General features: G+C 44.7%; 1 protein-coding gene across 1 annotated transcript; it reads right to left on the bottom strand.

The window, feature by feature from the left end:
- Positions 1-327: 327 nt before the first annotated feature.
- asb4 (ankyrin repeat and SOCS box containing 4) lies at positions 328-6,763 on the bottom strand (the record flags this gene model as incomplete). The annotated part of the gene is made up of 6 exons (XM_084157155.1): positions 328-516; positions 902-1,015; positions 2,738-2,985; positions 4,185-4,427; positions 4,594-4,893; positions 6,463-6,763. The coding sequence occupies 6 exons, from the start codon at positions 6,761-6,763 to the stop codon at positions 328-330; spliced, it is 1,395 nt and encodes a 464-aa protein (XP_084013281.1).
- Positions 6,764-13,310: the final 6,547 nt, after the last annotated feature.

The raw sequence follows: 13,310 nt of genomic DNA, 5'->3' as shown, positions 1-13,310 counted from the left end.
CAAACGTTTTTACACAAACGCTGGCTGGCCGCCAGGCCAATAGTCTAATCCAAACTCACTCTTTGCAATGACCTGCAGTCACTTATTGCCCCCACCTGTGAGCAATCCATTGCTTATCGAGTTTAGCACCTGACCCAGTTTCTGCTGCCACCTAGGGTGTGGAAGTGGCAGTGTTCTGTATACCTGTGCACATAAGCACTAACTAACCTAAACTTCCCTCCATCCATACCACTACCAATAGCATCAGATACTGTCTCTCTTGTATCGCTCAGGGCAGCTGTCTTCTGAAGATAGATAATTCAGTCAAACACCTAGTCAGCAAGTCCATCAATAGAAGGTCCCCTCAGGTTCCAGTAGCAGGTATCTCTGGATTGGGGGAGGTAGGGGGAGGGTACCTACCCCCGTGTGGCAGCGGTTCTCCATAGCCCTCCTGACAGCACACCGGGCCAGGTGCATCAGACCACGGGGAGTGTTGGAGCACACATCAAACATGGACTTATAGAATTCCTCATGTTGCTGGAGAAACAAAACAGAAACATATTGCAGCGACCTTAACCCAACACATAGAGAACTTAACCCAACACATAGCGACCTTAACCCAACACATAGCGACCTTAACCCAACACATAGTGACCTTGTCAAAAGGTTTGGATCTCTAGGCGTAACGGCTAAGGTGTTGGGTTGACAGTCGCTGGACCCGGGTTCAAATTCACTATAATATGGAGGATACAGGTAAATTAATGTCAGTGCATAATCCCTTTGGGGTGATGATATCATCTTAAATGTATCTCAGACTGGTCCTGATTAGTGTGAAACTAAGTCAGCAACATTTTTATTTGTTTAACTTTATAATACTGCATAGACCAACAATGAGATTTGAGACTGTATGTTTGTGGGTTACCTTGTAGGAGGCTTCAGGAATGGATGATCTCCACTTGTTGGTGGGTTTGATGCGCTCATATGAGTTCATCATGACTTCCACTGCATTGGGATACTCATGGCAGGCCTGCAACACCTACAAATGGGTCGTTCCTCCAAATGAGTACCTTTTGCATTCCTTTGATATTTTAAGTAGAATTGTGCACCAATATTTAATTTTAAAAGCCTGTTATATGAAATGACGTGGCCTTTAACATAGATCACATGGAAAATTCAATAAATCCGATTTTTAATATGAATAAAGACTTGCTAAAATGCCAAATGTGTTACATGTCCCTCTGTGCACCCTCTGTGACTTCTTGGAAGATTTTAACCCACTTAACCCAAACATTGTACAACAAGTTTTCACCATCATTGTAAAGCCCTAGTTATTATTTATTCCATGTGATTAGTGATTCATCTAATCACATATAATGTCTGTCCCTCATTTGAAGGTCAACCCTGTTATGTAAAAGGAACTCTTGTTTTAATATGGTGAAACTATTCATTTTTGAATATTTTTTTCCAAAATAAACATTGAACATCTAATAGTCAAATCATAGTATAAAAGCAGGTGAGCTGGTTCTACTCTTTTTGGCAATTTTCTGGTGTTTTGTGGTGAAAAACTGAGCGGGTCGAGCATAACATGTTACCCATAGACAGGCTAGAAATGTTTTAACAATTACTTTTTTTTTTGTGAAGCTTGCAGTATCCAACACTCAGACATCATTTATAAACAAAGCATTTGTGTTTAGTGAGTCCGCCAAATCAGAGGCAGTAGAGATGACCAGGGAGGTTCTCTTGATAAGTGTGTGAATTTGACCTTTTTCCTGTCCTGCTAAGCATTCAAAATGTAATGAGTACTTTTGGGTATCAGGGAAAATGTATGGTGTAAAAAGTACATTATTTTCTTCAGGAATGTAGTGAAGTAAAAGTAAAAGTTGTCCCAAAAAACGACTTAAGTACTTTAAAGTATTTTTATGTAAGTACTTTACACCACTGAACTCCTGCAGGTATCTCCGCTGACCTCCAAAGTGTTTCCCCTACCATGTGGAACTCCGGCGGGTATCTCCACTGACCTCCAAAGTGTTCCCCCTACCTTGTGGAACTCCAGCGGGTATCTCTGCTGACCTCCAAAGTGTTTCCCCTACCTTGTGGAACTGCGGCGGGTATCTCCACTGACCTCCAAAGTGTTCCCACTACCTTGTGGAACTGCGGCGGGTATCTCTGCTGACCTCCAAAGTGTTTCCCCTACCTTGTGGAACTCCAGCGGGTATCTCCACTGACCTCCATGTGTTTCCCCTACCTTGTGGAACTGCGGCGGGTATCTCTGCTGACCTCCAAAGTGTTTCCCCTACCTTGTGGAACTGCGGCGGGTATCTCCGCTGACCTCCATGTGTTTCCCCTACCTTGTGGAACTCCAGCGGGTATCTCCACTGACCTCCATGTGTTTCCCCTACCTTGTGGAACTGCGGCGGGTATCTCTGCTGACCTCCAAAGTGTTTCCCCTACCTTGTGGAACTGCGGCGGGTATCTCCGCTGACCTCCATGTGTTTCCCCTACCTTGTGGAACTGCGGCGGGTATCTCCGCTGACCTCCATGTGTTTCCCCTACCTTGTGGAACTGCGGCGGGTATCTCCGCTGACCTCCATGTGTTTCCCCTACCTTGTGGAACTGCGGCGGGTATCTCTGCTGACCTCCATGTGTTTCCCCTACCTTGTGGAACTGCGGCTGGTATCTCTGCTGACCTCCTAAGTGTTTCCCCTACCTTGTGGAACTGCGGCGGGTATCTCCACTGACCTCTATGTGTTTCCCCTACCTTGTGGAACTGCGGCGGGTAGACCCGTGGAGCTCCGAAGTTGAGAAGCAGCTGGTAACAGAACTCGGGGATGGCCATGGGCCTGACGGAGGTGACCTTCAGGACGTACTGGATGGGTTCACAGCCGTTGATGTCCATGGTCGTAGTGTCCGCCCCCGCCTCCAGCAGCATCTGCATCAGCACGTGGTCACAGTTCCAGGAGGCCTTGTGCAGGGCTGTCTTATAGTCATCTTCATAAAGGTTAGGGTCTGGAACCAACAAAGGGTAAACAGTAATGTAGTTTGCATCCTTTTCATATTTTTTTCTAACAGTATTTAGCATACACAATTACCTAGACAAATGCCTAGAAGATATGATGTGAGGCCTTCTGTAGGGGTGTGATGAGACACAGACAAAGTAATTTTGCATCCTGACGATGATAATGCATCTATATTTGATGAAAAAAATGTTTTGGCCTTACTGCTATTAGCCCGTACAAACGCATTGAATAACAGATTCACTACATGGAACAACAGATAGTCCTCCAAAAAATCTAAAGGAAGTTTGTTCTGAAGTGTCTGTCCTATATCTGAGAGATATAAGAAAGATCAGGAAACAATATATATATATTTTTTACATGTATTTAATCCCTTATTTTTGGCACTAAACAGTCTCCATATATACTTCCATTCATTTTTTCAACTGGTACCGAGGGACCTTGAGACAAGTCTTGTGAGGCCTGTGGGCAACCGACATGTACGTGTTCGTGAGAGTCTCACCTTTCCGTGTAGATCAGTTGGTAGAGCATGGCGTTTGCAACGCCAGGGTTGTGGGTTCGTTTCCCACGGGGGGCCAGTATGAAAAAAAATAATATGCTCTCACTAACTGTAAGTCGCTCTGGATAAGAGAGTCTGCTAAATGACTAAAATGTAAAAATGTTAAGTATAAAAATAAAAATAAAACATTAGTGTGTAGCCCTAACTGTTCAGACGCTACAGACAGAAGTTGGCAGATCGGCTGTACTGACTTCAGACCAGTCCCAAGAAGCTTGTGGGGGTCATAGAGCAAAACGGAGAACACCATCGTGTTGGCAGATCGGCTATACTAGATCGGCTGAAAGAAGACGGGTTTTCTCACGGTCTGACAAACACCGCTCTAGCTCTGTCACCTTTCACAGCAGATGTGGAAGTGCGACATCGGCGGATGCTGTGGATTGAGATGCATCCAATGCAGAAAACAGATATCTCTAGCTTAAACTGACAGGTTTAAAAAAATTCTAATTAGTATTTCTGCGGGGGCGCGGACATCGACTCTAGCGGGTTTTAAGATCACAATCAATAAGACAACATGGACTGGGGGGACTTGATCCTAGATCAGCACTCCTACTTTGAGACACTTGATACATACAGTATGGCCCCAGACCTCATCTGTTAGGAGTGACCCAGAACACTAATCTGTTTTACCTCACCTGCGCCGTGGTCCAGCAGCATGCGACAGACCAGGTGGTGGTCCTCGCTGTAGGTCTGTTCACGGATGTCCAGAGCCCAGAAGGCTGCAGTGATCAGGGGCGTCTCCTGGAGAGAGTTGACAGCGTCCACCTGGGCCCCGTGGGAGATGTAGAGAGCCACCAGCTCAGGGATGCCCAGGCGGGCTGCCGTGTGTAAAGGTGTGTCCTCGTCTTTGCTCTGACTGGGTTTGTTCACATCGCCCCCTGGAGGTAGGGAGGGAGGGAGGCAGGGAGATAGAACATGCATAAGTACAGAATGCCTACTTAATCACATGATTTTGCATATCCAAAGACATGGCAACCTCAAAATAACACGATTTGACCTGCACTGAACACCTGTATTTTTCATTTAATCGCCATCCATTCTCACCATTAAGAATGAGTTGCTTGGCACATTCCACAGACTCTTTAGTTATACAATAGTGTAGTGGTGTGTGTCCGCTCAGAGACAGGCTGTTGACCCTCGCTCCGTGGCCCAATAACAGGGCCACACAGTCGCCGTGGGCGACCGTACAGGCCACATGAAGCGGGGTCTTCCCATTGGGCTTCCTGTTAACCGCCGCCCCCTTCTGCAGCAGCACCAGGGCTGTCTCCAGGTAGTTGTACATCACACAAACGTGGAGGGCCATCGCCCAAGAACACTCTAGCTTGTAGTCCGGCAACCAGAAACCTAGAGTAGTGAAAAAAACAAATAAAATATTAAATTTTTTACAATCATTATTCAGCCTCTTTCTCCCCTCTCTCTCCCAATGACATCCTGAGACTAGTGAGCTTTGGTCGCCCGACAACCTGCCCGCTCGACCCCATCCCCTCCTCCCTTCTCCAGACCATCTCTGGAGACCTTCTCCCATTCCTCACTTCCCTCATCAACTCATCCCTGACCACTGGCTGCATCCCTTCTGACTTCAAAATGGCCCGAGTCGCTCCCCTCCTCAAGAAACCAACACTTGACCCCTCTGTGTTACGGTGGCTCGCCACACTACCAAAGCTGACTCTCTCTCTGTTCTCATCCTCCTAGATCTATCCGCTGCCTTCGACACTGTGAACCATCAGATCCTCCTCTCCACCCTCTCAAGGCTGGGTGTCTCAGGCTCTGCACACTCTTCGATTCCATCCTACCTGGCAGGCCGCTCATACCAGGTGACGTGGAGAGGATCTGTGTCTGCACCACGTACTCTCACTACTGGTGTTCCCCAGGGCTCGGTTCTAGGCCCTCTCCTCTTCTCTCTATACACCAAGTCACTTGGCTCTGTCATATCCTCACATGGTCTCTCCTATCATTGCTATGCGGATGACACTTAACTACTTTTCTCCTTCCACCTTCTGGCACCCAGGTGGCAACACACATTTCTGTGTGCCTGGCAGATATCTCCGTGAATGTCGGCCCACCACCTCAAGCTCAACCTCGACAAGAAAGAGCTGCTCTTCTTCCCAGCGAAGGCCTGTCGCTCCAAGACCTCTCCATAATGGTTGACAACTCCACGGTGTCCCCATCCCAGAGTGCAAAGAACCTTGACGTGACCCTGGACAACACCCTGTCGTTCTCTGCAAATATCAAAGCAGTGACTTGCGCCTGCAGGTTCATGCTCTACAACATCTGTAGAATACGACCTTTCCTCACACAAGAAGCGGCGCAGGTCCTAATTCAGGTGCTTGACATCTCCTGTCTGGACTACTGCAACTTGCTATTGGCTGCAGCGGCGGTCAGTGCCGTTTAAGATGAGGGAGGATTATTTTATTTTCATGAGCATGGCCTTATTTCTATTACAGCATATTGGATGACTCTCATTCATATTCCATTCACCCAGTTCAATGTAACAGCGATAGGATTAGGCTACTACATGATACTCACATTTTCCCTATACCCATCATGAGGTTGTTACAACTTAGCCTATGAATGAAAGTTTACAACATAGGTGCCCACAGGTCGAGAGACAAATTTGAGGTGACAGACAGTGACATTCAATACCACCTTGCACACTCTTGCCTGCATCTAGCTGATATAGGGTGTAATTTTTAGTCCAACAGTTGCAAACGAGAGTTTCTATTGGACAAATTCAGGTATGTTAATCCCCTTTTTGCTTCCGTTTAAGAAACGTTTTTCAACAGTGTTAGCAGTGTTCACCTTTACCATGCGTGAATGAAATCACAACCATGGCTTTACCTTAGTTCCTGCATACTCCTACCATGCACAACCCTAGTCTGGAATCCAAACTGACTAGCACAACCCCAACCCAACCTTGCTTGTATGAGGCCAGGACCATGCGTTTATCCTCCACCTCCAGCACGGTGTCGATGTCCAGGTTGGTGGTGTACAGTATCTCCAGGACCTCTGCTACGTTGTTGGTCTGTAGGGCCTCCAGGAAACGGGCCTTGATCTGCCTAGCAGTTTGTTGTCTGGAGGTCAGCAGCTGCTCCATGATCCACTGTCCCTTCTCTTCTTCTGGTGTTACTACTGCTCTCACGAAGGCATGGAGGCACCTTCTGATGATGTCATAAATGGTGGATAGTATTAGGCTTACACGGACACACATAGACATCCCCTCCCTCTCTGGGGGTCTCCTCTTGAAGTGACAGTGTCGCCCACAACACAACACAACACACCACACCAGGATTCTAGAAAGAGAGAGGAAGGGAGGAAGTGAAAGCGGGAAGAGAGGGCTGGATGGAAAGAGAGCGGGGTGTGAAATTCAGTCCCTCTGGAGTCATGTTTTTAGGCAGGTTATAAATAGAGAGGAAAGTGGGAGTGGGGTGGCACCCATTGGGTAGTCTGGGAAACCAGACCCTAGGCAACAGCCAGAGCATTAGAACATTGTGGGTGGCAACACGGATGTCTAGAGAGTACCCATAGGTCTATGGTCAAAAGTAGTACACTATAAAGGTGAAATATGGTGCCATTTGGGACACAGATTGCCTGGGACTCAGTTGTGATTGAAACAGGCAGACGTGGGTTGGCCAGTGTTGATCCTCAACTGTGCACATTCTGACAGAATAGCATTGGGGGAGGGGGGGGGTGATAATAATAGTATACAAACAGCCATTTATATTTAGTTGCATGTGGACACAAGGGGAGCCAAACAAGTTTAACAGTGAACAAGTATATTCTATGTATTCTGCAAAGCTCTGTGAAATTGACCTGGAATGTATCATTCACTGTCTGCAGGGTGTGATGTGAGTGTATATATTCTAAGCCTACAGCACAGGGGGTTGGTGGCACCTTGATTGGGGAGGATGGGCTCGTGGTAATGGCTGGAGCGGAATCAGTGGAATGGTATCAACAAAACCAAACACATGGTTGAATGTGTTTGATGCCATTCCATTCGCTCTGTTCCCCCCATTATTATGAGCCGTCCTCCCCTCAGAAGCCTCCACTGGCCTACAGGCTGTGAATCAATGACTTGGTCCCAAATGTCACCCTATTCCCTACATAGCCCGATGGTCCCTGGTCAAAGTAATGCACTATATAGGTATAGGGTGCCATAAGGGCCGCACACAATCAGTTCCATATCCTTCTATGACCCAAGAACATTTCCTGACGTCTGTTCTGGCTGTGCAGTTTTGATACATTATATAGAGCACCAACATTTAACCACTTAAATGCAACTGGAAATGGGGGATGCAGTATTGCAAACAAATACTCACTCATAAGTCATACCACAAGGATACTAAGAAAGAAAAACCGAAACACAAGGCGGGTTTGGAATAAACGCTCACTCTGACAGGTTCAACTCATCTGGAGGGGTCTATTTACAAACAACATTAGTAATAAAGGCTACGTTGTGCGGTGTAGCCCCGGACAAACTCACCTGATTCAACTCAATGAGGGCTTGATGATTAGTTGACAAGTTGAATCAGGTGTCATTGTCAAAGGCTAAAATTAAAATGTACTGTTGGGGGGGGCGGGGTACTGATATAGGGAATAGGGTGCCATTTGGGACGCACTCCTTACACTACTTTGTCTACCTAGTGTGTTCTCTTGAGTTTTTCACGACAAAAATAAGGAGTTCAATTCATATTGATAATGCTACTGGAGCTCTGTCAGTATAGGCATCATCCTGGCACCTGGAGTTCTTTATACAGGTGGAAAAGGACTAGCTCTGGTCCATGGCGACGACAACAACAACGAGTTGCCTCTGCCTCCGAGTGTAGTGGATGAACGTGCACTAACGCCCTGGACCAGAGCTAGAGAAAGACATGAGAAAAACAAATGGAAAAGCTCTCAGTGCTGTTCTAACACTGGTTTGAAGAAAAATAAATGACACGGGACGACTGCATGAGACGCAACACAGTAGAGAAGAAGAGAAGGCAAACGACGGAACAATGACAGTGACTCCATTTTTATTCAGGTTGACAGATAGCTTCCCTTTCAACTTTTCAGAATGCAAAGCTGCCCTTTCAACTTTTCAGAATGCAAAGCTGCCCTTTCAACTTTTCAGAATGCAAAGCTGCCCTTTCAACTTTTCAGAATGCAAAGCTGCCCTTTCAACTTTTCAGAATGCAAAATAAGAGGGAGGGTAAGAAAATGACAGAAACGAGAGGAGAGAGGAGAAAAAGATGCGCAGCTAGCTTCTCAGTCACGATTATCTCTCGCTCTCAGAACATTCGCATAGACAGATCGACCCAACCCCAGCCCCAGCCCCAGCCCCATCACACAAACTGTACACAGGCAGCGTACTGACACAGTAGAAAACAAGGCTTCTTCAGGGTTAATATAGCATATTGCTTTCAGCTTTTACTGTACATATAAAAGTCAGAGTGCTGTCCAATGGTAGACTAGGTGAGTGAGCGTTGGGAATAGGTTGGAGTAGTGTTACAAAAGGGTTTCATCGTAGCATAAGCCCAGACGCTCTGTTATAAGAGTAGTAGTGGGGTAACTTGAGAGGAAGGATGCTGCAACTACAATCACAATGAAAGAGGAAGGGGATTTTTTATTTATTTTTGGTTATGCAATTTAAGGGCGGGATTCAATCCGTATTGCGGAAGATTCGCGTGATATTAAGGTAATTTCCGATTGATCCGAAATATGCAGCGTTTACCATGAATGCTGTCTCAACCGCATTATAAAGCGGTTCTTCAGTGCTACAGATTGAATAGAGCCCTAAATTGGGTTAACATACAAACTTCAAGCCTTGGTAATCACACGATTTGATGATCATTTTCATTTTTACAACATTTTATGAACATTTGTTTTAGAATTTTTTGGCAAAAGGGTAATCATACAATTTCTCGATATTATAATTATGCGTTAATACTCTAATGTTGCATAAGTTATTATAAACAATAGCCAAAATGCTTTGTTTTTAACATAAAAATAATAAATAATATAATATAATAATAAGATATAAACATTAATACCGGTGTGATCTAAGTGGCATTGCGGTATCATATTTCTTCTTCTCCCCAATTTCGTGATATCCATCGCTGCAACTCCCGTACAGACTCGGGAGAGAGAGCAATGCGTCCTCCGAAACACGACCCTGCCATGCCGCACTGCTCGCTTAACCCGGAAGCTAATGTGTCGGAGGAAACACCGTACAGACCCGGGTTGGATCCTGTAATGCGCTGATGCGCTGACCGCCACAGGAGTTGCTAGAACTAGATGGGATGACGCTGGGCCAATTGTGCACCGCCTCATTGATCTCCCGGCCGTAGCCAGCTGGGACACAGCCTGGGATCGAACCCGGGTCTATAGTGATGCAGTGCCTTAGACCGCTGCGCCACTCGGGAGGCCGGTATCATATTGCTCTCTCTTATCCCATCCACCAATACACCGGGTATACTTGCCTTTAAAGGGACAGTTCACTCAAAAACTATATTTAAGTATTTTGTTCATTAGTCTACTGTTAATACAATCCCACAGAATTGTGCATGTCAGCAGTCACGTTTTCAAGATAGAGCACTTTCAGTACAGAGCAGAAACTGTGATGCTGATGTGTTTTGTTTTTGAGTGAACTATCCCTTTAACTAGTGCCTTTAATAGGGATGGAAACTACTGTATCCAAAGCTGCCTTACATGTTTCTGTTGTATCAGGCTCCGGGGTGAAGTTTCCCCTAGGTACAGATCTAGGATCAGCTTCTCCTCCCCCAATTCTTACCTTAACCATTAGTTGGGGAAATGGAAAACTGACACAAGATCAGTGTCAAGGGGCAACTTCACCCTACTCCGTTGCAACAACAGCAGCATCACCATCATGGAGACATTTCAATGGCCATACATTGTGTGTAAACATGACCAAATGATGATTCCTGGGTAAGATAATGGAACATAATGACTAAAATATATTCAAAAGACATATTGCATACAGCGTCATTACAACAACTATGTCAATGTCATTACATTTAAAAAAAAGTATCTATTAAGAAACATTGAAATATAAAATCCAAAATGGTTGGACTGTATTGCGTGCATGTATCTAGTGCAATGTTTGTAATCTCCATAATTGTGTATGTACTGCGGCGAAACCAAGGGCCCCAGTCAATAATGAACCTATACACAAACACAACCCTCTCTTTTGATTCTGTGTCTTTCTTCACGTTTCAGTTTTGTTTTGTTGTTTGTATTATTATGTTGTTGTATTGTTTGTGTGTCGTTGTATTTAAAAATTGTGTGACTGTTCTTGTCTATCAGTGTATCAGTGTTTTGTTACTTGTCATGTTTTGTGTTTTTTTGTGGACCCCAGGGAGAATAGCTACTGCAAAAACTAATGGGGATCCGAATAAACAAACACATAAACAAAGCAATAAACCCGGGTAGTTGGGTAAATACTGCACCCTGTTCTGAGAATTCTAACCAAAGAAACAGAAGAAGCTTTGCATTATCCCAGGGCATACAACGCAAACAGAATCATCTGAAAAGGTCAAATCACAAAATAATGATGTCATGGTCATATTATTTGCCAGTTTAGAGACATTTGGGAAATAAAATAAAATAATGGATGACTAAATGTCGTCTCAGTCTATTTTAACACTCAGTTAAAAGCGGGTGGTATTACGAAAATCTACTCTAGTTTTCTAAAGGCAGCAGTTGGGTATTACTTTAGTTATTTAGAGAATATCAAAAAGAGGTTGAAAGCAGGTTACAGGTGGAGGTTGAAGAAGCAACATTATGCATAACTCAGGATCTTCTCTTGAAATCTCACCATCATGTTTTTGGAGCAGGGTTTGGTATGTTACAAATTCATGGAAATGTTCACTTCACACCAACAGGTTTAGTGTATGCAGAGTAAAGAGTTTAGTTAATACAGTAGTTGAAATTCCAGTGTTGGGACCTCCAGTGTAGTTCCAGTAAAGAGCACAAATACTTCTTGTTCCTCCCACAGACTTGGTTCTTATTCCACTAAGTCTTGAAACTTGTCTATTCAATAGACTTGAGTTCCTCTTGAGTAGTTCCAGTGTTGTTGTCATTCTCCAGCGGTAGGAGTCAAGCAGCAGGCCTGACCCCTAGTGGTGAGATATCGGTATTGCACCACCATCCACTACACAGGCCTGACCCCCTAGTGGTGAGATCTGGATATTGTACCACCATCCACTACGCAGGCCTTTTATACAGTATGTAATGTGCTTCATCAGAGCTATGAGGGGAGATTCAGATTCCATAAATCCATCTAGCTATCTGCACAGGATAAACGTGTTGCCTATATAAAAAATGGCACGTTAGACATATTTATCTCTATATTATCATATATGTACATTGCACAGGAGTTTGGTGGCACCTTAATTGGGGAGGACAGGCTCGTGGAAATGACTTGGGTGGAATAAGTGGAATGGTATCAAATACATCAAACACATGGTTTCCAGGTGTTTGATGCCATTCCATCTGCTCCGTTCCAGCCATGATTATGAGCCGTCCTCCCCTCAGCAGCCTCCATGGGTACATTGTCATTATGTCTAAAGGTGTTTTATACAGTTGAAGTCGGAAGTTTACATACACCTTAGCCAAATACATTTAAACTCAGTTTTTCACAATTCCTGACATTTAATCCTAGTAAAAAGTCCCTGTCTTAGGTCAGTTAGGATCACCACTTTATTTTAAGAATGTGAAATGTCAGAATAATAGTAGAGAGAATGATTTATTTAAGCTTTTATTTCTTTCATCACATTCCCAGTGGGTCAGAAGTTTACATACACTCAATTAGTATTTGGCAGCATTGCCTTTAAATTGTTTAACTTGGGTCAAACATTTCGGGTAGCCTTCCACAAGCTTCCCACAATAAGTTGGGTGAATTTTGGCCCATTCCTCCTGACAAGAGCTGGTGTAACTGAGTCAGGTTTGCAGGCCTCCTTGCTCGCACACGCTTTTTCAGTTCTGCCCACTAATTTTCTATAGGTTTGAGGTCAGGGCTTTGTGATTGCCACTCCAATACCTTGACTTTGTTGTCCTTAAGCTATTTTGCCACAACTTTGGAAGTATGCTTGGGATCATTGTCCATTTGGAAGACCCATTTGCGACCAAGATTTAACTTCCTGACTGATGTCTTGAGATGTTGCTTCAATATATCCACATAATTTTCCTTCCTCATGATGCCATCTATTTTGTGAAGTGAACCAGTACCTCCTGCAGCAAAGCACCCCCACAGCATGATGCTGCCACCCCCGTGCTTCACGGTTGGGATGGTGTTCTTCGGCTTGCAAGCAGCCCCCTTTTTCCTCCAAACATAACGATGGTCATTATGGCCAAACAGTTCTATTTTTGTTTCATCAGACCAGAATACATTTCTCCAAAAAGTAAGATCTTTGTCCCCACGTGCAGTTGCAATCCGTAGTCTGGCCTTTTTATGGCGGTTTTGGAGCAGTGGCTTCTTCCTTGCTGGGCGGCCTTTCAGGTTATGTCGATATAGGACTCGTTTTACTGTGGATATAGATACTTTTGTACCTGTTTCCTCCAGCATCTTCACAAGGTCCTTTGCTGTTGTTCTGGGATTGATTTGCACTTTTCGCACCAAAGTATGTTCATCTCTAGGAGACAGAACGCGTCTCCTTCCTGAGCGGTATGACGGCTGCGTGGTCCCATGGTGTTTATACTTGCGTACTATTGTTTGTACAGATGAATGTGATACCTTCAGCCGTTTGGAAATTGCTCCCAAGGAT

This window comes from Coregonus lavaretus (genome assembly GCF_964263955.1).
Source record: "Coregonus lavaretus genome assembly, chromosome: 3".
Lineage (NCBI taxonomy): Eukaryota > Metazoa > Chordata > Actinopteri > Salmoniformes > Salmonidae > Coregonus > Coregonus lavaretus.
The sequence above is the reverse complement of the archived record's forward strand: the minus strand, read 5'-3'. Positions and strand labels throughout refer to the sequence as shown.